General features: G+C 44.8%; 2 protein-coding genes across 9 annotated transcripts in view; both read right to left on the reverse strand.

The window, feature by feature from the left end:
- Window positions 1-263: 263 nt before the first annotated feature.
- LOC138101038 (uncharacterized) lies at window positions 264-7,375 on the reverse strand. The gene is made up of 4 exons (XM_068998875.1): window positions 7,302-7,375; window positions 5,707-6,079; window positions 3,181-3,303; window positions 264-1,200 (listed from the first exon to the last, which is right to left on the reverse strand). Exons 1-4 carry the CDS (start codon window positions 7,373-7,375, stop codon window positions 742-744), a joined length of 1,029 nt encoding a protein of 342 aa, XP_068854976.1. The 3' UTR covers window positions 264-741.
- A 453-nt stretch (window positions 7,376-7,828) lies between these two features.
- Window positions 7,829-26,897, reverse strand: part of LOC138101031 (semaphorin-3D-like) — a 38,033-nt gene continuing 18,964 nt past the window's right edge. For 3 of the 8 annotated variants that reach the window (XM_068998869.1, XM_068998868.1, XM_068998870.1), the window contains 4 exons: window positions 24,797-24,957; window positions 16,301-16,363; window positions 14,536-14,655; window positions 9,427-10,158 (listed from right to left, as the gene is read on the reverse strand). In XM_068998869.1, coding sequence (XP_068854970.1) covers window positions 9,862-10,158; window positions 14,536-14,655; window positions 16,301-16,363; window positions 24,797-24,957 — 641 coding nt within the window. In that variant the 3' untranslated portion in view covers window positions 9,427-9,861. Of the gene's footprint in view, window positions 8,562-9,426; window positions 10,159-12,963; window positions 13,073-14,535; window positions 14,656-16,300; window positions 16,364-21,453; window positions 21,776-22,939; window positions 24,021-24,796; window positions 24,958-25,365; window positions 26,804-26,897 lie in introns of those variants that run through there. The other 5 variants (XR_011146998.1, XR_011146997.1, XR_011147000.1 and 2 more) reach the window with 5 other exon arrangements.

The following is a 26,897-nucleotide window of genomic DNA, read 5'->3' on the forward strand; positions in this document are numbered from 1 at the left end:
ATTATCCCAGGAATAAAAAGGGGTGCATCAAACATACAAGAATCATTCCTACCTCCATCAAATCATTATTAATTGGAAGCCTCTTTCCTCATCTCTGTCCTTAGTTTTCCTTTCCTAGGAAACCTTGTGATCCCACAGTTTCTCCAAGAGATTTACTGGGATTGCAGAAAGCTTTGCTCTGTCAGGGAGGCAGGGGGGTTGACAACACTTGTTCCTCTGCATCTTTATCCTTTAACCAGCTTTCCCCCAGAATGGTGCTGCAAGAGAAGTTCAGAATTACTAGAAATGGATCAGGTTCACCTTTTGTCCTCACTCTTTTCCAACTACTTCCAAATTCTTGGAATTATCCTCAAATGAGGCCTAGCAAGCTACTGTGAAAACATCGATCAGAGGAACATCCTGAAAAGAGAAAACCACATCCAGCAGCAGCCAAAACAATCCCATTGCTATTCTTACCTGGTCTCCAGGTGCTCCTGCCAGAGCTCCCAACACCCATTGCCATTCCATGAGGGTGAGGAGGCAGTTTTGGACGTGTTCTTTGCCATGGGATGGGAAAACAGAGCCCAGAGGGTCTTTGTGTCCCTTCCAAGCCACCCCATGATTCCATGATACCATCAGCACCTATACCAATTCCATTCTGGAAAGCCCAATTCCATTCCTCCCATCAACTCAGAATTTCTCCCTTCCTCTCTCTGCTCCACATCAGGCATGTGTTGCCACGTGCCACAGGCATGGGATGCCTCAGCATTGCCTGGGAATGCCACTCAAGGCTGCCCTTGTGGCCTCAGCGCTCCAAAATGCCCAGCTGGCTCCCGTTCCAGCTGGGAATGTCCCAAACAGCAGCGTGGGCTGTGCCCTCTGCCATCCCACCATTGGGGCAGCTCCCATAGAATGTGACTGACTTACTGGGTTTGCAATTCCTGGCTTAAAAGTCAGGTGGTGGAATATCCTCTCCTGGGAATATCCAGAAGACCAGAAGGCTCCCTGGAAGCCACAGGTCAAGGACAGAGTCAGATGAACGATCCTGAACTGGTTTTCAGGGGATGCATCCCCAGCCTGTGGCTGCAAAAACTCCAGAGCTGTTCCTTCCCCTTGGGACAGCCAGGGAAAACATCCCCAGCATGGATTTCTGACAGGAAAAACCTCACTGCTCCAGGCTACTTGGCTCCTCCCAAATCCAGGCCAGCACTCCAACAGGCTCTAAGGACAAAACAACAGGAAAGACCATCTCAGGGCACACGCCACAAGCTGGGCATCACATTCCTCACTGGAACTGGGCTGTTCCCACATCCCTGTGACAGTTGGGAGCATCTCCCGTTCCTCGCTCTTCCATTCAGGACAAAGAGACAACAGAGCTGTCAAACAGCCAGTGTGTAACCCCAACAATCCAGGGAAAACCACCTTGCTCTGGGGAGAAACATCATGCCCAGTTATGGAAAAAACCAAAGAGCGGTACTGGGAACACTCCCAGGCATGGAGGCTCCCAGCTCCAGAAATGCAGCTCACAGGCTTCTTCCCATGGGAACCCCAGTATTGCCCGGGATTGGGCTCAGGGAAAAAGTCCTGCCCATTCCACCACTCTGGCACAGACACCCCAGGAAGGTGTCCCTGACCATGGCAAGGGGCTGAACAGGATGGTCTGTAAGGTTCTTCCCAGCACAGACCACTCCAGGAGTTTAAGGTGGATTCGAGCAGCTCCTGAGGACATGAACACCACCCACACCTCCCACCTGGCTCAGCCCAGAGTCCATCCAGCACTCACAGAGAGCTGCTGGGAGCTGAAATTCTCCCTGCTCCCCCTGCCTGGGAAACCCTGCCTCCAGCTCCTGGGAAAGAGGAGCTGCATCCTGCTGGGTGCTCCCGGCTCTGGGCAGCTGCCGCCTTCAGGCGGGGGGATGGCTCGGGCAGCTCCGGTGACTGTTCCACCTCGATGATTTTGTGTTTTCCTGCATTTCCCTGGGCTGGAGGGGAGCAGGGGGTGCGGTGGGAGTGCGGGAAGGCAGCGGCAGGGAGGGCAAGGAGTGCGGCCGGGCACCGCACAGCGCAGGGGGGCTTCTGCTGGGAGTGGAGGGGCGCGACCCGGACGGAGACGTCCCCGCCGCTGCCGGCCACTGCCCATGGGGCTCCTGCCCGCCCCCGGCGCCACTGACCCCACACCCCGTGTCCCCACACTGGGAACCACCATGGAAAATCATGCTGAAACCTCTAATCCTGAGCCTGAGCCTTGACCTTTTACCCCCCCTGACCTTTGACCCCTCGACCCATTCCTTGACAACCTGACCTTTGATCCCTGACCCCTGACCATCCACCTTTACACCTTGAGCCCTGCCCTTTGACCCCCCCCAACCTGAGCCCTTTGACCCTTGCCTTTTGACCCATGACACCTGACCCCAGGACCTTTGACCCCCCTGAGCCCTGTGACCTTTGCCCCAACCTTCTACATGTGACCTCTGTGCTTTGACATTGACCACCTTGACCTTCGACCCCTGGACTTTCACCTTTGATTCCCTGACCCCCCAACCTATGCCCTGACTTTTGTCCCTTTATCCCCTAACCTTTAACCCCCTCTACTTTATACCCCTCACTGCTATTGCTGCCTGGAACCCCTCACTCCTGCTCTACACGCCCCAGCCCTCAACCCGTACCTGTCACTCTCCAGCCTGCAGCTGTCATCCCTAACTTTTTGGTGTGGGGCTTGTCCTCCTCTGAGGGTTCCAGGGTTATCCCAGCACCAGGGTTACTGAGCTCTGCTGCAGTGAGGGTTCCAGGGTTGCTGCACTGTGCTGCTGGTGGGGGGAAAATGGTGCTGTCAGGGGTGGTATGAGGGCTGGTGCACCTTTTCCCTGTATTCCTAACCTCCACTGGGTACTCTCCACCCTGTTAGGGAGGCTGTTTGTTTGGCTGCACCCAAACCTTGGCGATGAACATCACCTCGCAGACAGGACGGGACCAAGGAAAAACAAAACCCAGATGGGGGAAAAAAAACCTCACAGCTGGCTGTTTTCTTATTATAAAGTTAAAAATCAGTTGAAAAAACTGGAAGGCAAAAATCCCACACACAAGGTTAGAACCAGTCACACACGCTCTCACAGACTGACACACGCAGACACAGACAGACACACACTCTCACAGACAGACACCCTTCTTCAGCTTACACACTGACTTGCAGCCCTTACTCACAACACTCCACCGATGAAGACGCTTCAACACATCTTCCAACTGCTGCTCCCTGACGTGGAAGGGTAGATTCTGGGAAAAGCGGTAGCATCGGTGACTGCAGGGATCAGAATCGGCCTCGGGGACCTGCAAGACAACATGAGACAGTCTACAAGTAGCTGACAGCTCGGAGTTATCCCCATACACCAGGCCCATAAGTTTTCTACACAAAACCCCACAGCCAAGAGATGAACCACAAAGTTTTACAACTGTTCGACCCAGCCACGACTCTAAGTGCCAGGGCAGGGCAGCTCCAAGTGTAAGCACACCAAATAGAAGCAAAGATGACACGAGGACTTGAGATAACTCTCCAGAAGATAAATTCTAGACCCGATATGCTTTGAGGCAATGGAACCTATGGAACTACCACAGTGAGGAGGGTCTAATACACTTCATAGAGAAGTCCATGGCCCATGAAAGAAAAGATACTACCAAAAGTGAGAAGGAAGATGGAGGAGAACATCTTGTGTACTTCTCCTGGTCTCCAAAAGCAAAACTGTAAAGATGCCGGAATGAGCCCGATCTGGGAAAGCACGCGAGCAGAGACCCCCGCTGCCGCTACGGCCCAGAGCGAGGCCCATAAAGCACCGAGATGTAACAAAGACCTGTGACACAGGAGAGGATGGACACAAACTACAGAACACAGACACCCATGACATAGCACAGACACGAGCTGAAACTGCCCAGCAACGGGCACAAGATTGCTAGTGGTGCCATGAGGATTTTTGCCTTTTCTTTTATACCCCTGTTGTACCTTTTTACAAATTCTGTATTCCTAGTGCTTTTTGCCTACATTCTTGGACTTGTTTGTCAAGCTGAGAGACTCAACATTTTAGAAGCTTCGTAGCTAGGGATCAGTGTGCCCCAGACCCCACGGTCCTCTCCAGAACACATTCTGTAAACCAAGATAGAACCATCCAGGGGAAGGTTCCTTGGGGAGGGGGGCTCACTTGAGCCTCTCATTGGGGAATCTTTGATAGATATGCTAATTAGTAACACCTATAATGTTACACCTAATGTTGGGGGAGAGGGGGGGACACAGAGACTCGGCGGGGTGCATCTCGATGCATATGACCTGGACGTGTGCACCTAAGGATCCTTAAAATAAATACCAAGGTAAAATCCCTTTTCCCCTTCGAACCGTGTATGACTCTTGATTTTAAGGCCAGGAAAAGGCATCATTTAATCACGTTTCCCTCATTAGAGGAGACAATTAAATGACCACTCAGGTGCACAACCACTCCTGCAGAGCACTTCACTAGACCCCGTTTTGCAATAACTCCCCCAGGCTGCAAAGCCCCGTTTGCCAGGGACCTGAGAGAAGAATTCGGTAGTTTTAAAGGAATGTCAGCAACTAGGAATACACCTGAGAGGAGTTCAGTAGCTGGGAGGGAGCCCAGGTGACAAATAAACACACAGGCCCCAGCAGAACCAGCTCATTCCAAAGAGTGGCACTGAGGAAGGGCCTGGGCAGTCCCACAGGGGCAGGTGGGTGCCTGGCTGCCAGCACTGGGAACGTGGGAATGCTTCAAAGCACCGGCACTCCTGAGAAAATGACCAAACAAGGCCGTCATAAGGCAAGAGATGAGCCGGGGGGACAGTGGGTCCCACACCTGCCCCTTTTCCCTTTCCACTGTACAGCATCTGCCCAGGCTGTGAGCGAGCTTTGGGCAGAAGCACTCAGTTCTCCCCCAGAATCCAGTGAACCACTTGCTCATCTCCAGAAGAGAATCACAGGCACAGCACTGAATGCACCGATACCCGGCTTACACCTCTCAACACTTTCTCGCTTTGGTTTGTTCATTGAAAAATGGCAAAAAAGGAAAAAAGTCAGCCCAGAGCCCAGGAACGTTAAGCGACTGCTCTTTTACAAAGTCCAACACAACCCCCCCCAAGGATGAGGCTTTACGTAAGAGCCACCTACTCCGTCCGGACGGGATTGTGTCCGGACCCGCGACTCTTCCCTCGCTGACCTTCGGCAGCAGCCGGCGGAAGCCAATTCCCCGAGCACGGCAGCCCCGCGGAGCCGCCCAGAGCCGCCGGCCGCCCCCAGAGCCCCGCAGCCCGTGCCGGTGCTGGCCCGCTCCATCCCGGAGCGGCTCCGGCCGCAAACCGGGAGAGCAAAGGGGAAGGAACAAAGCCCTGACAAAGCCAATGAGCGGAACACCATTCAACCCATCAGCGGGGAGGGCAGCGCAGCGGCCCCGCCGGCCCCGAGCCCGCCCCGAGTCCCCGTTCCAGGGAATGCCCCGGGTTGCGCTGCCCGGGGAGGGACCCCCGCCCTCCCGGGGTGTCCCCCACAGCGGGGCGCGAGCGCGGGGAAAGCCGCGGGTCCCGGCGGGAGCTGCGCCTGGAGCGGCCGATGCCGCCCTCGGGCCCGCCGGTGCCGCCCAGGGGGTGCCGGGATGTGCCGGGAGTGCCCGGGGCGGGGACGGCGCGGCCCCGGCGCTGCCCCGGTGCCGGCGGGAGGCCAGGCCCGGCCGCGCTCACCTGCGCTGGTCGCTCCGCTGGGCCCGCACCATCTCTTGGCTGCCGCCACCGGCGAACGACGGAGGAGCCGCGGAGCCGCCGGCGAGTCACGGAGCGCCGGGGGGGGCGCGGGGCGGGCCCGGCGGAGGGAGGGGGGGGCGGCTGCCAAGCGGGCGGCCGATCCGGAAAGGTCCCGGCGGTCCATGGCGGGCTGGCGGCTCGCAGGGCTCGGGCAGGGCCGCGGCTGCGCTGGGCCCGATCCCGGCCCGGTCCCGCCTGGCGCTTCCCGGCGGCTCCCGCGCCGCCGCCGCCGCCCCGATCACGTGACGCGCGGGGAACCACGTGACCCCGGCGGAGCGCGCGCGCAGGGGGCGTGGCGCGGGTCAGGCCCCCCCTCCCCGCGGGGCGGTGGGAGAGTCACGTGGCGCAGCGCGCGCGGAGCGACACGGGGAACAGCGGGACAGACCGGGAAACACCGGGACACCCCGGGACACACCGGACACCCCGGGACACACCGGGATGCACCGGGACACACCGGGACACACAGGGACACACCGGACACCCCGGGACAGACCGGGATGCACCGGGACACACAGGGACACACAGGGACACACCGGACACCCCGGGACAGGCCGGCAGAGGAGCAGCTTCGGGGTGACCCAGCGGGGGCCGCCCAGTGCCTGAAGGGGCCGCAGGAAAAGATAGAGAAAGGATTTCCAAGGGACGGAGGGACAGGACACAGGGAATGGCTTCCCAGTGCCAGAGGGCAGCGATGGATAGGAGATTGGGAATTGGGAATTCCTGGCTGGGAGGTGGGGGAGACCCCGGCAGAGTTCGCCCAGAGCAGCTGTGGCTGCCCCTGGATCCCTGGCAGTGCTCAGGGCCAGGCTGGACATTGGGGCTGGAGCAGCCTGGGACAGTGGGAAGTGTCCCTGCCCGTGGCAGCGGTGGCACTGGATGAGCTTTAAGGTCCTTCCAAGCCCAAATCGTTCTGTGAGTCTTAGAGCCCTGAAATTCTCATGACAGAGGTGGAACTGCAAGAGCTTAAGGTCGCTTCCCAAAAAACCCCCATTGCACGAGTCTGCAGCTTCTGGAGCCCTCGGTCCATTGAAATGCAGTTTCAGAGGAGCTCCGAGGAAATGGTGCTTTGGGGAGAGCAGAGCGGCTGGAACAGAGGAACAGGAACAGTCTCCTGGAGCGAGCCCTTGTGTCTCAGAGAGCGGGATCGGCTCGTTCCTAACGCACCTGGTGACTCCCAGAGCGGAGGATGGAAACGCAGCCCTGGTCCGAAAGAAACCCTGCCCGGGAGCGCGGGCTGGGATTGGGAGCCGGCAGAGGGAGCTCGGTGTTAAAGAGGCTCTTTTGGCTGTAAAGGTGCGCCTTTGTCTCTCTGCGAAGCACCCGGCCGTAGCGGCGTTTTTGCTGCTGTCTCCTGATTTTATTAAACTTTCATTAAACTGTCCCTTTTCTTCAACTTTCCTTCAAATTCTACAAAGAGTGAAGCTCGTTTTTCACGGCCGCGCGGTTGGAGCGGCACCAGCGCTGATCCCTCCGCGGGCAGGATCGCATCACAAATAGTCCCTCCTGGCGGATCACTCCGCGTGGGGCCGCATAACCGGTGATCCCTCCGCGGGCAGGACCGCATCACAAATAGTCCCTCCTGGCGGATCACTCCGCGGGCGGGCGCCATCACCGCTAATACGAGTATTTATAAATTCAAAAGAACTCGTTAACGCAGAAGAAAGCAAGTACGCTTCATGCTGGGTGGGAAACATAGGGTCTAAGGGATAAGAATTTTAAAGCTGTCAGAGACCCAAGGAAAGGAGCAAAGGGGAAACAAGAAAGAGAAGGGCTGGGACCCCTGGAAGCATCGCCCCCTCCATTGCCGCCTGCCCCCCCCAAGCCCAGGCTCCTGTGGCGCCGCTCGCAGCTGCAGCGCCGCTCCTGAGCCCGAGGTCCCGCCTGTCCCGGCCCTCAGGCACCGCCCGCGGCTCCACCGCTTGTCCCAGCGGGGCGGCTCCGCCGGTAGCCCCGGTGTTCCCGCCGCCCCCTCCAGCCCCTGCGGGCCCAGCGGTAGCCCAGCCCCCCCTTACGTTGTCCCTGTGCCCGTCCCTAGCCCAGGGTTTTAAAAATCCTCAGGATATTAACTGTGAATTTACGTTTTGTATTAAGAAGACTAAACATCATGGAAACAGCTGAATTTAGGACAAACAATAGGCCAATAAATACAATACTAGTGCTTTAAAATAATTAAATAACCATTTGTTCTTGCATCTATGTTGCTTCCAAATACTGGCAGAATTCCTTCAAATAAACAAACTGCTAGTTTTTTTGTTTTGTTTTGAATTTTTAAAGATTGCATTTTGGCAGTCATTCGGGCAAATCTGGACATTTGTTCCATTCGTCTGAAGTGAAAAAAAGCGATACATCTATCACATGGCACTTTCTCTCTTAGGAAGCCAAAACTAGGGCCCTCCAGGGAACAAGAAGTTTAATTACAAACTATCACTGTACAACAAGACAGATTATTGGGCAATAGTGCGTTCTGAAAGGTATTTGTCATAATGAGGAATGGGCAGGGTAATTGGTGTTTGCCAACTGACAGGCACTCAGTGATCGATGCATCTGAAGGGCCAACAGAAATTCTCCATCCTTGCTTAGGCTCTGCTGACAAGGCACTTTCAGCACTTCTCTCAGTGTTTGGTATCTCTCATTCCAAGTTCCTGCTACGTCCTGAACAGTTTTGGTGAGTGGTAATTTGTAATAGAGGATGGATGATCAGCAGGTGATTCTTCAGTCAAAAGGACTAGTTTTTCCAATTTATCTGTGGGATTTACTTGAAGTGATATGTCATGTAGTACTCAGATGACCTATTTCTACAAAGAATGAAAATTACTCAGCTGCATTAACTTACATATATGAGTGAAAATACAGTTAGATATTACTTAGCTCATAAATGTATAACTGAATAAAAAGTGTTCTCTGAAGGATACAAGTAATCTTTACTGCCATTTGGCGGTAGACAGAGAGAAGTGACACACCAAGGTTACTCTGCTCATCAGTGGCAGAGATGGGAAATGATCTCACCTGAGCTCCAGGGCAGCATCTTATGCATGAACTGTACTGCTCTCCTCGTTCATTTGGGAATAAGGTTAGCATCCAAAGATAGAGCAGAAACACATTCTCTGGTCAGGCCTGTAACTCTTTACAGTGCTCCTTGTACATTATTGTGAAGCACTTGACACCAGGCACAATCAAAAAAGGGATACTAGAATACCCTGACCCTTAATTTTATCTAGAGCAAAAAATTGTTACGTAGCAAAGTTCATGTCTTAGGTAGCTAAAGGACAGCAGCTTCTTCATTTCACAAGATTTAATAGAACAGTCAAAGCACTAGAATGCTACTGAAATTAGGAAATGCTGCAATAAATCACAGAGTTCTACTGCTTGCATTAAAAAAAAAAAAAAGTTAAAGTTTCTGGATTCCCATTTTAAAAATAGACTTCACAGTCATTAAAGAGTACTAGGGGTCTCTGAGAAGAATAAGCACAGGCTTTAATCTATTGTTTTTAATAAAGGAAGTCCTGCCCCATCTGTAGGGTCAGAATCACAAATCATCTATCTTATTATCTGAGAATAAAGACTGAACATTAGTCATATTCTTTTTATAACACAGAGTGACCGATACTTCAAAGCATTGTCATCACTGCTCTCTGGCTGTAAATGAAAATGTCATGGTGCTTCACTCTCATCTTGTATTCATATGCTTGACAGACAAGTTAAATGAGAATTGTCCAAAGCTATGAACCAAACCATGACAAAAGTAGCTCTTAGAGTGGTTTTAAATCACTCAAGCTGACATTCCTCGGCCCCAAATGTCAGACCACACAGTGCTGCGATGCACGCAGCAGGCAGAGCGCACTGTCCTGTTCCTCGGCTCCCAGCTTCAGAAGTGGCTACTCGAGTAAATAGAAACCTCAGAAACGTAGTTATGGAAATAGTGCATGTCAGCAGACTTCAAAGGGCAGAACATATTGATAATTGCAGAAAGAGGCCCAAAAGGGCTTCAATCACTCCCTGTCCCTGCAGGTTTTTTTGTTGTCCTCTTAAAGGAGCAATGACTGGGTGAGGATGAAACTGCCTTCCTGCCCAGCTGACAGAGGCTTTACAGGCATTCTAATGCTTCTGTTTGCACGGCTGCCCTTCCAGCTCTGTGCTGTCTGCAGCCTGAAGGCTTCCCCAGCTCTGAGAGCACAGACCAGCACTGGAAACACGACCAGCGCCAGAGGAGCTCCAGCGGTGACATCTGCTGAGCCCCCGGGCTCGCATCCTGAGCCATCGCAGGTCCGAGGGAAGCACCCGGCTCTGGTGGCTCCTTACCTGCCAGCACTGAAGCAAACGGCTGCTGGGGATCGAACGGCATTTCAACCTGCCAGACTCCAGGTTCTGGGTATCCAAACGGAATACCATTTCCTGAGAATAAACACAAATTCATTATCCTGGTGTGGCTACAGAGAAAAACTCACTTAGACAGCCTGTTCTGCTAATGTACAAAGTAAAGATGTGTTAGATCGTGCAGCTGTCATCGCAGCATTGATGTTTACAGTCTGTGTCTGTTTTACATCTGTATATTTTCATTCAGTGTTTTACTGTATCCTGGTCACTCTATAGGGAAACACAAATCTTAAAAAAATACAATTATTTTCAAAAAAAAGGAGATGCATTGTTCATTTCTACTCCAGTGAAAAGCTGGATTGTACTTAAAAGGCATTGGCTTCTATTTGGGAAAGTGCTGATAGACTGTGTTGCAACAGGAGACCCTGAAGGGATTCTGGCTGACTCAGAAATTTCTCCAGGGACTGCTGAATAATGTTCACAGCAGACACAGTTCAGACTCTTTTAAAATGAAAGAGCATATGCTCTCTCTTATTATTTTTAACAAGGCTAACGATACAAGAGATATCAGAATAGATTTTTCCTTGTCGTTTCCAAATACCGTGTGATTAATTCCTGGGCCACAGAACAAGGGCATAGAGGAAGATAAAGAAAATAAATTATTTAAAAATGATTCCCTATGTTTTCAGTGGGTAATCAACAAGTCGATTCCTGTAAGCATCCATTTGAAGCTTTCTTATAGTTCAGAATTGCCAACAAGGGCTCTTTTACTTGCCCCTTTCAGTGGTTTCCTGAAAGCACACTTAAGCTGAAATCCACTGTGAGTCCTGCTGAAGGCAAATTGATAGCTCAGAGGAGTAAAGTGAACTCTCTGCAGGTATAGAGACTTGATCTTCAGAATTGTCCTGCCATTAAGAGAAGGGAGATTGCCTAGAGAATGGCTTTTAACATATTTTCATTCACCATGCTTTCCTATCTACTGTGATACTTAAAATCCCTCTAGTACTCAAAAACCCATTCAATGTGGATTTAATGTCTATTGTAGAGAAAAAACTTTAGAAGCTAGTTTAAAAAAAAAATCAAAACACCTCCATGGTTTAAACGATTAAAAATAGGTGAAGTGATTTTAATTATTTGTTTCCATACCTCTGACTTGCAAGAGGCCTGGAGAGTACGAATGACAAGCAAGTATGTCCAAAGATGGCCACATAGGATTAGACTTCACAACACATTAATTCAATTCATCCTTAATGGACATCAGATTATAAATGACCAAACCTTTCTATGTTATTGAGGTGCCTCCTAAACTCTCTAGGCTCAGAAGACAAAAGCCCAGGATATTGAATAATTAAGCTCCTTAAGAGAAAAGAAAAATCAATTCCAATCCGTGAACATAAATTCAATTTCCTCCAGCCGTCCTAGCTCATACAAAGCAGAATTCAACCAGCAAAAAACTCGTTACCTTCCCAAACCTGTGGAATATCCAGCAAACCAATTTCTCAGGCTCCTACAGTGAGCAGAGCAAGGACAGAACTAAACTGATTTTTTTTTTTTTTCTTACAATGCTACGCTGGTGTCCAATTGTCCTTAGTTCTAGGATGTGCAACCCTGAGCTGCTCAGGGAACCCTTGCCTTATCACATGCGAAGAGGCTGTCTGCAAGCCCAGCAATACTCAGGGGACCAAGGGAGTTACAGATCAACATCAAGTATTTCAGGCTTCACCCCGACAAACTAATGGACACTACCAAGCATTCACACAGAATTAACCTCCTGCTTTCACTTCGGGCAAAGCTTTCAAAGAAAAGAGCATCCCTTGGAGAGCTGTGGCTAACAGCACCAACCGGGCCAAGCCTCTTCTTCACCAGCCAAGAGAAGTTTTGGCAGCGACTCGAGCAATAACAAGACAAGGACTTTAATCCCCTTTAATTGTGTGATTCTGTTGGGGATTTGTGCTGCTTCAAAAGCAGTGTCTGCTGTGGTTTTGAGTCACCTGATCCACACTGTTTTCCTCTCTGTTTTCACAGCTCTGGCATTGGCCAGGAGAGCACTGTGCAGATCCACGAGCAGCTTTCAAAGGTCAGCAGAGCACTGCCTGGTTTCACAGCCTCCGTGAGGCTATCTCAGGGCCTGGCTCTCCCAAGCATCCCACAGCTTCCTGGAGAGGTTGCTAATTACCAGACATTCATTATCTGTTCTTATAACCCAGAGATTTAAATTGAAAAAAAAAAACCAAATTAAAAAGGGGAGGGACGGAAGAATGAAAAAATACTAAGAGAATGGATCTGCACTAAAAGTGCTTTGACTTATCCTGTAGGACTCCTGGCTTCAGTTCCTACAAGGAGACATTTTCAACTGCCTGTCAAATTCACATCACTGGGCCTATCCTCAGCACCCTCCAGCCTTGTCACATTTATATGGAGAGGTGGTGGAAGGATGGTGGCTGAAGGGTGTTTGGGGCTCCAAGAAGGAAAGGGAAAATATGCCTGATGCCATTCAAGGCTGATAACTCAGTAGGAGGCTGTAGAAGAGCTTCTCTGTCAGAAGAGGCAGGAGCAGTGCTGAACACTGCCCAACCTACCACTGCAGCTGAGCAAGCAGGAGGAATGTGGGAGAGGCAGGACTGGGAGACAGTGAGGGGATTAGGAAACACGATGCCAGGATTCTTCTTCCATTTCCTTTCTAAGGTAATTGGTCCTGTCTAACTGAGACAGACCCCTTGTCTAGACTGGCTGCCGGACTGAACAGTCAGACCAAATCCATAATTTCATAAGGTCTGGTGAAAACAACCTTCACAAATGAAGTAGTTGAAATGAAGTAGGGCAATGGTAGAGTGAATAAGGAATCTTGCTAATGAGCCAGAGGTAAACCAGAGCCTTACTTACACTCTTGCTGAGAGCTGTTCTGTTCCATTCAGCTGTGTATTTGATCATTCAGCTAAGAAACCAGCATGATACAAGGGATCTAAAATTTCAGTTGCTTCAACCGGAATATCTAAAGTAGAAAAGCAAAGAAGCCAACAAATTATTTCATTGTAAGCCAAATTATACAGGATATACCAGACAATACCAGGAGCATTAATGGTTTATTAGGGAAAGAACACCACCAAGTAGATCTCTCATAGCTTCAGTTTTCTGTTGCATAGGCAGCCCCTCTGGGTTGGTCATCCAACACACAGATTGGGGGGTACATAATTATGGGTCTCAGTCTGGGCAAGCTTAATCACTTTTTTTTCCATGAGGACCTTCCCTCGATTCCATGTGTCAGTGATAGAACAAGGGGGACTGGCTTTTAATGAAATATGGTAGGTTTAGATAAGATAGCAGGAAGAAAATTGTTTCCTTTGAAGGTGGTGAGGCCCCGGCACAGATTGCCCAAAGAAGCTGTGGATGCCCCATCCCTGGAAGTGTTCAAGGCCAGGCTAGATGGGGCTTTGAGTAACCTGGTCTAGTGGAAGGCATCCCTGTCCATGGTAGGGAGGTTGAAACGAGATAATTTTTAAGGGCCCTTTCAACCCAAACCATTCTATAATTCTATTATTCTGTTTCAGGTTATTGCATTTATTAACTTTAAACCTCATTTCCTATATTCCTATAGAATTTCACCAAGCCCTGAAGAAAAGAGAAAGCTATTTCTATAGCAGCATAGGAAGCCTGCACCACAGGCAAGCAGAGGGACAGGTCACACACATCTCAACACTGTCTGAGAACAGTATCAGTGGGATAAATACAGCCAAAGTGTGATACATATAGGAGTTCAAAAGAGACTTGTGTACTAAGTGGCTGCTTGACACAACACTAAAATTCTTCTGTTGTGGGGGTTAGGTCTCAAACATTTACCACTTAGGATAGTGATTTCTTTGTCACCAGTAAATGAAGACCAGTCAGCTGCTAACTTCAGCTCAGGAATATGCCACTAGTGATGGAGGACATCCAAGACCTGCTTGGTGACCAGACTGCAACACACTGCAAAGTCCTGAGATGCTGTCTCTGGACTCAGGCTTAGAGAACCTTTTCAAAGTGTTTATTACTCTCACGCACAAGGCACAGGAAACCCTCTGCGGTATATGTACATTAAAGACAGAACCACAAGTTTCATCTTGAACTCTGAATGTGTGTGCGCAAGGAAAGTATGTGCAGAAATGACTTACTAGAAAGGAAGACATCTGGGTCAGATGTTCTCTTCACTTAGTTAATCACATGGAAGTGTCATTCTGAAGAACTTTGTGTATTAAGCCTGAGGAAAAGTGCTTTGTTCAAAAGCGATATGCACATAGCAAATGTGAGAACAAGAGTTCCCGTCTGACCCACAGAATCCACCACTTACCCTGTTATTTATGCAAGCTGCTGTCAGGTCATTTTTTACACACTCACATAGTATTTTCCAATCTATGATGAATGCTACACAAGATGAGGGCTATTCCTTGACATGTCAGACTAGTGAGAAAGTTAAATTACCTCTTTGTGAGTTCCAAGCTCAATGTATCCACAGAGAGGGTGAAACGCTCCTGTGCCACAGACATAAACATGGGTCCAGTTGTACGGCTGAAGAACTCGGATAAAATTGGCACACTCTGTCTGTTGGGAAAAGAAAGATAAAGGTTACTTTTCATGTTTATTCTTCTCTTTCACATTATACATAGAATATAAGTTACAGCCATATAAGCTTATATAAGTTACAGCCATAGCATTGGTGTATTTAAACTCAGAACTACTGTAGCAGAAACTGTTTACAAGTAGTTCAAACCTGTTAGGACTATAACTTGACAGTGGCTATCTACCAGGCAGTTCATCAATCAGACTTGCAAACCTAATTCTGCTGTATGCTTACAGCCACGAGAAACTGTCTGCTCACACCACGGTTTGGAGGGAATCTGTTCAGCCAGTGTTGTAGCAAACACCACCCGTCAACAATTGGGCAGAGGTCGCAGAGCCACTGGGTTTGTCTGGCTACCAGTCTTCCTGCCTTTGCTCCCAGCTCAGGGTACTGCACATGCTTTAATACCAAAGATCACATGATTAAAGCGACTGCGGTGGGCTGAAAGGCTTCAACACACTTCCAAGGGCATGCTTTGTCTCTGCACCAACCACATCTTACTGGTGACTTTTATTTGGTCATTTCTGAGTCCAGTGGGACATCCTGGCTCTAGCTGGGCTTGCTCCATGTTGTTGTTGTTGGTAAGTAGCACAGGCATGCTTGCAAGGATGATACATGGGGCTGGGGGAAAAGCCTTGATTTAGCCTTGCCCAGAACGAAATGAACACAAAAACACATAACAGATACTTCAGAGGGAACACACAGGATTTGTTCATATGTTCAAGCCATCACCCTGCATCTAAGTGAGAGTCCGAAACAACTATTTCCCTCTCAGGACCTTCTCCTTTTTCTCTTAGTGTAGAAATAGACCAGCACAAATCTTCCACATGCACCAGTATCAGAATATTTCCAATGCTCAGCATTGTTTAGGTTCTGACTGCTGTAAAGGTAAGGGTAGTAACAAGTTAGAATAAAAAGCTAAACTCTTCAGGCAGAGAGCTGAGAGCATTTTGAGCTGGAAGATACCTTGGTAACCGACATGCTGGAGATTTTTTTGGAGAGAAAAGGAAGAAATTTTATTTTACAGCCAGGAAATGTTTACATTTAGAGTGGGCTCTAGACACATGACGTAATCTGTGCTGCACAAAACATATAAAAGTTGTATTGTGTACACGTATGTACCTTAAATATACTTCCTAAAGAAGATTTGTGGTTTCTGGCAAAAGCCATTGAGTCTGAGATTTTTTTTTAAACCCCAACTGCAGCTGTCTGCAAATTAAGTTGATTTGTACACTGCTCTACTACTGTTTCTTTAATGAATTATAATGAAGTTACATTCAGGATACACCCAAGAAAAAAAGAAGCATTTTAATGTGAGAAAAGAGGATTCCAGGGAAATACTGCCTGGTATACATTTTTGAGGAAACGCCATTCATCTCTCAGCTGCATTTATTACACAAAAGAACAACATATCATGATTGATGCCTGCAAGATTGAATTTTTTTAAGTATTAATATTTAGAAACCAATAGAAATGTAACTTTGTTTTTCAATTAAGAAAAAACACTTAGGACATTAGTTCAGAAGAAGTGTAACAAGAGCTTACTAAAGCATTTTTTGCATTTAATAAAAAATACATAGATATGCATAATCCTCAGCCATAATAAAAAACATACATCATACTTACATGGGCATCTTTCCCAGCTAATTTGCATAATTCTACCTTTTCTTTTGCTGCAGGCCAGTAAATCTGTAATAGAGTTAAAACAAGACAAAGATGATGAAGATTATACACTGTCCTGTGACTGTAGATTATTCCAGGAATAAACAGTTAAAACAGATTTATGCATGTTGAAGGACCTTGCATGTAAATTGAAATGAACATGACTTCAAGTACAAGATCCCATTACAAAAAGTTAAGAGGCTTTAAATCAACCCCCCTGATTCTTGTTTATTTCTTCATTGGCTACATGTACTTTTAAAAAGCATTCAGTTAATCTGGCCGGGGCACCTTGTCACCATTATGTGTTTCTCTCAAAGTTATGATGAGCCAAATCATCTGGAAACTAAACTGATTGCAAAGCCAGGCAAATTACATTTGTAAGAATTTGGTCCAGTGGACTTGGCAGAACTGTTATAAAAAAAACACTTAGCTCTTTCTGCCAATTTTCAAATGAAAATAATTAGGTTCAAAAAACTAAGGACAGCTGAAGGGAAATTTGTAGAACAAAAAGTACATTTGGCAGGAATCAACAGTGCATGGTTTAAAAACATCAACATTAACTGAGTTTACTGAGAAAATGATACAGAAGTTTAGAGAAGAACTGTGGACCTTAGATAATTGCCAGTATATATTGATACTGTTTCTCTTTCTTTTTTAATCTGCCCTGCAGAATTCTACAAAATAGGTTTTGATGTAGATAAATCCAGATGACAACATACTATCAGTTACTGTAATCCAAATTGTGTTGGTGAAGAAATGTCAGTGAACAACAACAGTGCAGGTTCTGCCTCACTGATTTCAATTAAGCAGTCAAAACTGGATATGATTGAGTACATCTGATTCTATTAAATTTAAAATAGAAGCTAAATACAGATTCTTCTCGAATCACTGTGTTAAATATGGATATTTTGTACTTCTAATTTTGACAAGAAAAAGCAATTGTTATTTCTCATGACTAGTAATAAAAACACCACAAATCACACTACTTTTTAAGCAAATATTGATTAGTAAATTGCCTGAAGTCCCAGGCACCAGTCAGCAGGTCATTAGTAGTCACAAATGCTTTATAGTAGTCTCCAGTCATGCTTTACAAAATCTTAAATAGCAAATGTATAGGAATGAAGAATTATTATAATATGCACTAGAAATAAAAACAACATCAAGGAAGGACGCACAACTCAGTGGCATGCAAGAGGAGTTGACTGCTGTCATATTCCCCTTCACCCAGCTGTTGGCACCTTACTGGAAGTGGCTTGACATACCCAGGCTCAGTCCCACATAGGTAAGGAAAGCAAAAAGCAAGTGGCCTCCCTCAAGTACCTTTATCACTTTCCAAAACCTACAGTCACTGTTTCTCTCAATCTGGAAACAGTCTGGATTTTACTTCTTTCTCTTTCCTTCCCAGTGAAAATGGATGTATTGGATTTCTGCAAGGAAATTAATTTCCTCTCAAGTGAACTCCGTTACCTTCCTGATAAAAAAACCTCTTAGCAGAGACAATGTAGTTTAAGTTACTTAAACCTTAACCCTCTGCAACAATATTTACATGGAGTCAGAGATAAGACAGTGTAACAGCATTGCAGCACTGGAGCACAAATTTGCTTTCCCAGAGCATTTTCTCGGAAAGATCTGGTCAAAGCACCCAGGTATGGAAATGCAATCAGCCATCCCAGGGATGTGTGGATGGCACAGAGCACAGTGCCAGGAAGCACAGAGGAAAGTACTGGAAACATCATGAAGGGCTGAAGGTAGGTCCAGTCTGGTCTCCACTGCAACACAGAGAAGTTTAAGAAGAAAAGCTGATGAAAAGCGACCCGTGAAGAAAAGCTGATGAAAAGGAACAGATAGAGGAACGTAAGATCATGGATCTCCAAATACATTTGGCCACGGAGATTTGTCTGAGATCTGATCCTCAGTTTTCTTGTACATAAACTTTATGCCCAAGATCCCTGAATCACTTACAGGAAAGCCTCGAGGTCTTCAAGGGGTTTGGGAGATTTTTGGCCAAAGTTTAGTTATCCAATGAGGTAGACAAGATGTCCCTTTGTAGGCTTTTGAAAATGCCCACCTGTCCTTGCCAACTACACAGAAGAACTGGAGGAGTTAAAAACAGAGACATCTGCTTCAAGGCTTCAGAAGTGTTAATGGACTTGAGTTACCCTCAAATCTTCTACAGATTCGTTCATGGGAATCAGTGTTTGTCCTACAAGGCTGAAATACACACATCCCCCCTTCTATGATAATTGACCACAGACAATTATTATTTAAAAAATCAATTGTTTTACTCTCTAGTTACTCAACAGCCTCAGTATTTAGCATTATATAAGGCCACATTAGACAATGAAAAGTGAAGCTAAGTGATTTAACTTGAAAATCAATTTGCAATTATATATGGGGGAGTAAAAGTGATATTTATTAGCTTACCATATGAGAAATGAGAGATTCCCAGAAACTGTCAGTTCTAAATCGTAATAGATCAAGAAAATTGCATCATTTGATGAGTTGCATCATAAAAATTGCATAAAATAATGAGCTGATGTGCTGAGCAAAAAAGCATGAACTTCATTTTTTATTACAGGACATGCTGTGTAACAGTGCCACAAGCCTGGTTCCCTCAAACACTGGCACAAGCAACATTATACATGTGTACTGACTTTTCTGTAGGGGGTGAAATTAAATTGTACCATTATATTTTATTCCAATGTGTTACTTAGTTTCGCAATATGCCAAAAAAGTAAGACTGGAGGCTCCTGTAGTTTCTTTCAGATTTAAAATCATTTAGCTTGTAAATGGTTTGAAGCTTTGAAGTTCTTTTTTTTTTTTTTTTTTCTATTTATATGCTTTATTCACAATGGTAACATCTTATTAACAAATTCTCTTTTATTCCCAAATTTCTCAATAAGTAAAAACCTCAAGGAATGGAAAAAAACCCCCAGATAGCCAGGCCTTATATATTAAAGGTGACAACAACATTGACTTGTAAAGTTACAATAATGTTGTGTTACAATCAGTACAAATTATATATTTAATATACTTTATAGTTGTATGTATCTGAAATGTCTGGAGAAATCTTAGAATAGCTAAGTGGAGTTACTGAATTTAAGGCAAGAATGCAACTAGTTGGAATATGTGAACTGTATACTTAAACAGGATTCTTTTCTTTTCTTAATCTTCGGTTTATTTTCCTTTTAAAATAACCATATCAAAATTCCAAAGGTCAACTACTGTCATGATTTCTAGATTTTCTCTTCTATTGCCCAATTAAAAGAAAAAAAACAACCTCACCATTACTTTTAAATCATTCTTCAAATATTTTCTTAAATTTAGGAATGGGAAAGAAATTAAATTCTCCTAATAAATGGAAGTTAATAAACTCTTTTCTATCAGAGAGAAAGAAGACCTCCCAGGAGTACAAAATTAAGCAGTACATAAGTGTAGGACAGATAAGGTATCACTTTAAAGGGTAGCTGGAAATTGATTTCTGATTAAAACAAAACATTTAAAACCACAGAGGTCTTTTCCAGATCAGGAGCAGTGAATTTCTAAAAGTAACATTTTCCCTTCCTCCAAATATGCATTTTACTATAAGAAAGGAATGAAAAAGGAAGTAATTTTTTTTAATACATTATTTATATATAAATAAATTGGTATGTGAATGCTATATATATATATATGTATGTATGTATGTATGTATATATAAAAATAATATCTGGATCCACCACTAAGAGCCAAATTTCAGCTGCCATCTGTCATGAATTAATAATACTGGTATTTTACTCATTTTCATGTATGCATCTTTCTCTATCAGATTTTGTTCCTAGCCTAACACTTAAGATTATAAATCTTCAGGAGAAGGGGTGCTCAAAGATAAAACAGTGAAATCTGATTACAAAAAAATGTGTGAAAGTACAGCTTTTTCAAGAATCACTTCTAATTAGGCTACTAAATCTAGGATGGTGCAGAACTTTACAAAATGAGTGGAAAATGCTATCTATTGTCACAATACAAAAGAGGAAGATCACAAGCTATCTAAACAATTTAGAAGCCCACTGGGTCTTTTTTCATCTGTTTTTAAGGTTTCAGAACAAGTTTTTAGTTAGGGAAGAAATAATACAAGTTTCCAATGAAAACGGAGTGTGGCAGAGAAGACAATAGAACTTGGTAAACAGCCACTATCCCACTCTAATATTGTACTTTTCTTAAATAACCTAGCTGAATTACATTAAGGTGGTAGAGCTGCTCTTCATCAGGGCTCCATTTAAGTATTCACTACATTGTCACACGGAAACTGATTAGCTCAGCTGCCAAAAACAGGCATTAGTACAAGAAAAAAAAATGGTCTGATAAGTAAAGAACTTGAGGTACAAAGTTACTCGTGCAGTTCCCCAAGAAACAGTGTCAGAGCTCATCCTATTTCATGCACCCTTCAGTAGCTTTGGTAAAAACCCAGAACTCTCCAACAACCCCTGCAGATGACACAAGGTTGGGAAGCATCACTAAAACAAAAGAAGTTAAATTATGCAGGAATAATCAAAGGGCTCTGAAGACCAGAATTATCAACAGCCAGAGGAAATGGGTATAAACTGCTAATAAATAAATATAAATAATAGATTGTAGATTTGAACAAAAATCAAATCTGAAACATCGGCGTAACAAGGATCTGTTCCACAGCAACAACATTCCTAAAGAAGTTGCATGAAGTATCCCAAAGGGCCGCTTACAACAGATGATGATTTGGGACCCTGAGCCAGTGCACGCTGGGACAGATGAAAACAACTTGTTCCAAAGCTGCTGCTGGGGATCTGACGTGTTTATCTATTTGGCCCACATGGGGCTGTGTCTTCTAGCACCGACAGCTCCTGCAGGTTGGCAGCTTTTCAAAAGCTTGTCAGGCCTTGACAGCATTCCTATTCCTGCGGAGCTGGGCGGGTCGCGCTGCAGATCACACCGTGATGATCGCGCTGACGTGTAACCCCGCGGGCACTGTTAGCACAGCCACAGAAAGGGGCACCATTGCTTTGCAGCTATTTACCCACTGTTTACCCAGCTGACAACATTTTGTATTTCGTATTTATTTAGCGCAAGGAGTAAAATAGAAAAGGCTTTTGCAAACTCACAAGAAACTTCGATGTACTGACGTCATGTTTCCAGCAGGATCCCAGAGGTTGGTGCTCCTATAGAATTTCTTTGCCAGCTTTCCAGCCTCTCATGCTATTAAACATCTCTCCGTTTTACACTGCACTTCTGGTGGTAATGGCACAGAGGCCTTCAGTAGAACTACTTTCCTTTGCTGACCATCTTTATTTTACTCACAGGAAGAAATCACAATTTTTCCAGTTTGCAAATAGCTTGCAGAATTTGTCAGGGACACTTCATAATGCCATTCCTGCAACAGGAGCTAATGGCTTCTGTACAGGAAAACTTCAGAGAAAATACATCCCTGTTACAGAAAGAAGATTATCCATTGCTGTATTTTATATATTTATTGACTATAATCACTTTCGCTTTCTGCATTCATCTGTCATTCTGGAGGACTTGCTCATTACACTGTGGTACTTGCTGTTGTTTTATAATGAGGTTTACAAGCACTGGAAACCAGACAGATTTTTTTTCAAGCTGCCAGCTAAGGAAATTTTCAACCTATTACACAATACATTTCATAAAAACTACAATGATTTAAGAAATTCTGACTCCAGCAGAACTACTGATTTATTTCATCAGGAAAAATACACCAGGAAATAAAGCTATAACTTAATATATGGAAGTCAAATTAACTAATTTAGGTAAATTAATAGGTTTTAAAAAGGAAGTTATTAAATTATATATATGTATACATTAGAGAAGGGAGCAGGATACAATGCTTTGGATCCTTCTTTGCCAGAAATGTCTTAATAGAGAGCATTAGACTCTAAAATATAATCTTGCCAAGTAATTATATCTACACATGAGAATAAATTGTTGGGGATCCTGACTTAGCTTTTGGAGGTATCAGTAGCTCCTAACAAAACAAATATCTGAAATTGAGAGCTTTATCAAAGTAAGAAGTTCATGTTCAGCTTTGTTTTAAAGAACGGAAACCCCAAACTATGCACAATCTTGCACTGCAGTCTCAAAGCTGTTATGCCTCTCTCGCCCCATCAGCGTGCTTTTAACACTCCTTCCACAAAGTCCACAAATGAACACATCATTTATCGGCAGAAACTTAATATTCTAATCAATTTCTACTCGTTTTAGTAGCTGTATGTAAGCAGATCATTTTTTCCAGATGACTCGTACTCCAGAGGAGTACAAAGGACACACTTCAGACCCTTGTAGTCCCAACATGTGTGGTTTCCCCACACTGGGAAGGCCTGGAAGTGAGCCGCCTGGCCCAGTGCCAACCCAGACCACGCTCAGTCTAAACACAGCACCGGCAAGTGCTACTTTCTGACACTTCACTGCTACTGTAGAGTATCCTTTAGCTTCCTCCTCAGGGGCTGAGATTTTATACACAGCTCCTCACGCAACTTCCTTCATCTCATCCCTTCCCTCCACTGCAAGATTCAACCAGCCAAGCACAGTGGAATTAAAGAGAAACACTCATGTGACATTGCCTTGTGTTACCTGGGCATTTAAGCAAGAAGATACATTTATAAAGTTGTTGAATGCCCATGGAGACCTGGGAAATCAGCACACCAGGACGTTCTGCAAGGCTTCTCAGTCAGTTCTACCCATTTAAATATATTTTGCCTCAGTGCTTTTTTGTGAAAAGTTAAATATTATCTGAATAGTTAAACTATTATTTTACTACTAAAAGAAGTATTTGAACCTGCACACATATTTAGTCCAGATACGCAAGTGGTTAGGAATTTTATTCCCTCCTTTCTGGTTACCACAGATACGTAAGCATGCATTCTCTATTCATCTTAGGAAATCCAAATTTTCTTTCCAATACAAAGTGAGTCTTTTCTCTACCACATCTATACCAAATGGCACTGTCTGACTGCACATTAGTGCTCCTGGCTCCATCTGTGTTCTGCTCTTCTTGGAAAGCACAAGGTCCGTAATGAACAGCGCTGGTTTGGCCAAAGGGAAAATGTCACCAGCTTGGACTGAGGGGTGGCTCACACAGAGTGCTGCCACCTCCAGAAAGGTCTGGGCTCAGAAAGCCCCACTGAACATAATGGGAGGTGACAGCACTCAGCATCTCTCAGGAGGCAAGCAGAAGCCCACAGAAACAGAAGTCTGCTTTTCACACAAACAAAATCTGTCTTCTACAGAAAGCCTACACCAAAAATCAATTTGTGGTCTGAAAATTTGCAGTTGTGAGTAGTGCTGTTATTAATGCAATATCCTGGGAGGGGTAGTGGATTTTGAATCAATTACTGAGATGACAGAAGCAAGGTAAGTGCTTGATAAAGCATGCCAGGAAGAAATTTCCTGAAATACCCAGAATCTGAGTTTTACAGAAACTGCCATGTGCAGCATTGCTGAAGTCCAGATAAGGAACAAGATATTCAGACTGGTACTGTATCTCTTCTATACAATGACAGCAAGCGTTGCTCTCAAACGTGAGGGCAAAATAGTCTCTTCTTCCACCTGTTCAGCTCCTGCCTGCAATCACATTAATTCAGGGTCAGTTACCTCTTCAGAGCTGGCAGCAGTACGTAGTAATTTAAAACCACCCTCTGGTGCCTAAAGAAAATACCAAACACAGCTGAGAATTCAGATTTTCTTCCTATCTGGGACAAGCAGGAAACCAGCTTTCATGTGTTCCTGTTGCAAGCATCTGGTTTCCACTCATAGCAGTCAACTGTGCTTACAAAAGCTCCAGTTCACCATGTCTGCTAGAAATATCGAAGGCTAAATTGTCATCTTATTATCTCAAGTTAACACACTGTCACCGGGCACAGGCAAGGGACTACAGGAGATCCCAGTGGAAGCTTTTCCTAAAACTAGTCATTCTAGATATTAACCAAAATGTTAAAATTGCCACTTTTATTTTACTATGATTTAAACCATCCAAATTGCCTCTGCTCTGTTCAGTATTAGAGTAAAGTAATCCCAGGGATGCCAGGAAGCAATGAAAGAGCTGTCTTCAGTTATTTCCTTCCAAATGCTTTGAAATGAGGAGGGTAACCATGACCAGAGGAATTGAGAAGTGAACACTCTGAGCTGCATTTTTCCTGTCTGCTGATATTTTGATGCTATTTTCATGCACTGCAGGGCTCTTCCACACAGCTGATCTCTTGCAGGTCATCAGTCACAAAGGACATCAATCAGCACAAGAAACTCAATTGATTAAAGATAATCTGTATAACTACGGCAGGTGAGATGATCAAATCTTGGTAAATTTCATTGCACAACGAATCTGCAGTTACCCAGAGAAGAAAGAAAGAAAGAAAAACACAAAACCAACCAAACAAAAAGAATTTAACAAAATTTAACTTAGGAGATAAACTCCGTGGAAAAGGCACTGACCTTTTTTACATTTTTGTTTACATCAACCAAGTTGAGCAGGAAGATGTGGTCCTTTGCCCCGACTAGTAGCCGGCCCCTCTCCTCATCCGGCAGCAAGGTTCGAAAATCAAGCCCCTCTGTTGAGCCCAGGAATGGGATGCAGCTGTTTGAAAGCAGCAAGTCTGTGGGAAAACGAAGAAAATCTTTATAATCAAAATGTTTATATATGACTCATCAGTGTCTTTTATAAATACATGCAACCAGCATGGAGTGTACCAGGGAAATGAGTGCAGTCTTGGAGCATGTCTTTCCAGAGTCATAATACAATTCCTGTTAACTTCGGGTTCTCTGGGGTTTTTCTTACTTCCAAATTGGGCAATATTTACTTGCACAAAATATTTTTCTACATAAAATTTTCTTAACAAATTATCTGTAAGGCATAAAGGAATGAGAAATTCAACAGAAATTAGAAACCAAGAAAGACATATCTTTGCAAGATGTGTGCTATATCTTTCCTTCATCCCAAGAAAACGAATTCTGTTTATATCACCATACTCATGGATACACATGATCAAGGATCAATACCTCACCGTATTTGGTGCTCCAGATATAAAGCAGCGAAGAAGGTCAATGCCAGCCAAGAATAATTAGGAGCAGGAAACAGTGGGTAGGAACATTTGAAGATCATCCAGTTCAACTCCCTCACTATGAGGAGGAACATCTTTCACTGGACCAGCTCGCTCAAAGTCCCACCTAACACAGCCTTGAACGCTTCCAGGGATGGGGCATCTGCAACTTCTCCGGGCAACCTGTACCAGTTTCTCACCATTCTCATCATAAAAAATGTCTTTCTTCTATCCAGTTTCTATCCACTCTCTTTTAGTTCAAAACTATTGCCCCTTGTCCTGTCCCTAAAGGCTTTGGTTAAAAAGTCCTTTTTTCCTTTTTTACATCTTTTTCACAAGCCCCTTTTATATATTGAAAAGTTGCAATAAGGTCTCCTCAGAGCTTTCTTTTCTCCAGGCTGAACAACCCCAAACCTCTCAGCCTGTCTTCATACGGAAGGTGTTACAGCCCTCTGATCATTTTCAGGGCTCTTCCTTCCAAGGTCCATGTCTTTCTTGAACTGGGTGCCCCAGAACTGCATGTAGGACTGTAGGTAATTAAGAAAAAAAAAAAAAAGCTCTATGAAACTAATGAAAGAACCTATACTGTTGCAAAAAAGCTAAAAAAGCTGTAAAATAAAAATTCTGTAGCATTTTGCCTAATGAATACTCTGTGGACGTAATTCTGGACGAGGACACAAACAACATATAGAAAAGAGCACAAGAATATTTAAGTCTTGTTGGGTAGTCATTACTTTGGGGAAAAGAAAATAAACATGTGAATCAGTTCTTCCACAAGCCAACTCTCCAAGCTAAACTATTTGGAAATCTTCAGACAGAAAGGCAAATCCTGTATTTAATGGGAAGATAAAATTAAGGGTATTTCCACCTTCCTGGCACTGGATGGACAATGTAGCATTCCTGCTAGAAAACCCAGACTTACCGCACAAGTTATTGGCATATCCTGATCATGATGAAAATTCGGGCCAGTGTTTTGGAGAAAAAAGTCCTGAATTAAATAAAGGGAAAAAAACCCCACCCAAACATTTTTCTCCAAGGTCTTACACAAACCAAGTGACAGGCAAGAAAAGATTAAGTTCTAGTCCTGGCTAATGAACAGAACCATGGGAGAAAAATATTTTATCATTATTAATCTGACTACCTGGTATATAATTATGACAATTATTTTTTGGCTCAGTCACTTCTACTTAAGTTTGTGTACTTTTGTCTGGCTCAGTGCAGGATGTTGTTATGGTACAATCTGAAAACAAATTGTCATGCATTGCAGCTCCTATTCCCCTAGGTGAGATTTATTTGGCAGTACTTTGGGAAAAAATCTTGCTTCACACTGAAAAATTTTATCTGATGCTGAGCATTACATTACTATACACCAGCACTGTCCTTTCCCACATACCTTTCGTGAAGGCAAAGATGTCAGGATTTGTTTTCTAAACCAGTAACACTTTAAAAGATGTTTATTAATTGCCAGCAAGACCACTTTGGAAGCAGCTTATGGT

The sequence above is a fragment of the Aphelocoma coerulescens genome, unplaced genomic scaffold (genome assembly GCF_041296385.1).
Source record: "Aphelocoma coerulescens isolate FSJ_1873_10779 unplaced genomic scaffold, UR_Acoe_1.0 HiC_scaffold_184, whole genome shotgun sequence".
Taxonomy (NCBI): Eukaryota; Metazoa; Chordata; class Aves; order Passeriformes; family Corvidae; genus Aphelocoma; species Aphelocoma coerulescens.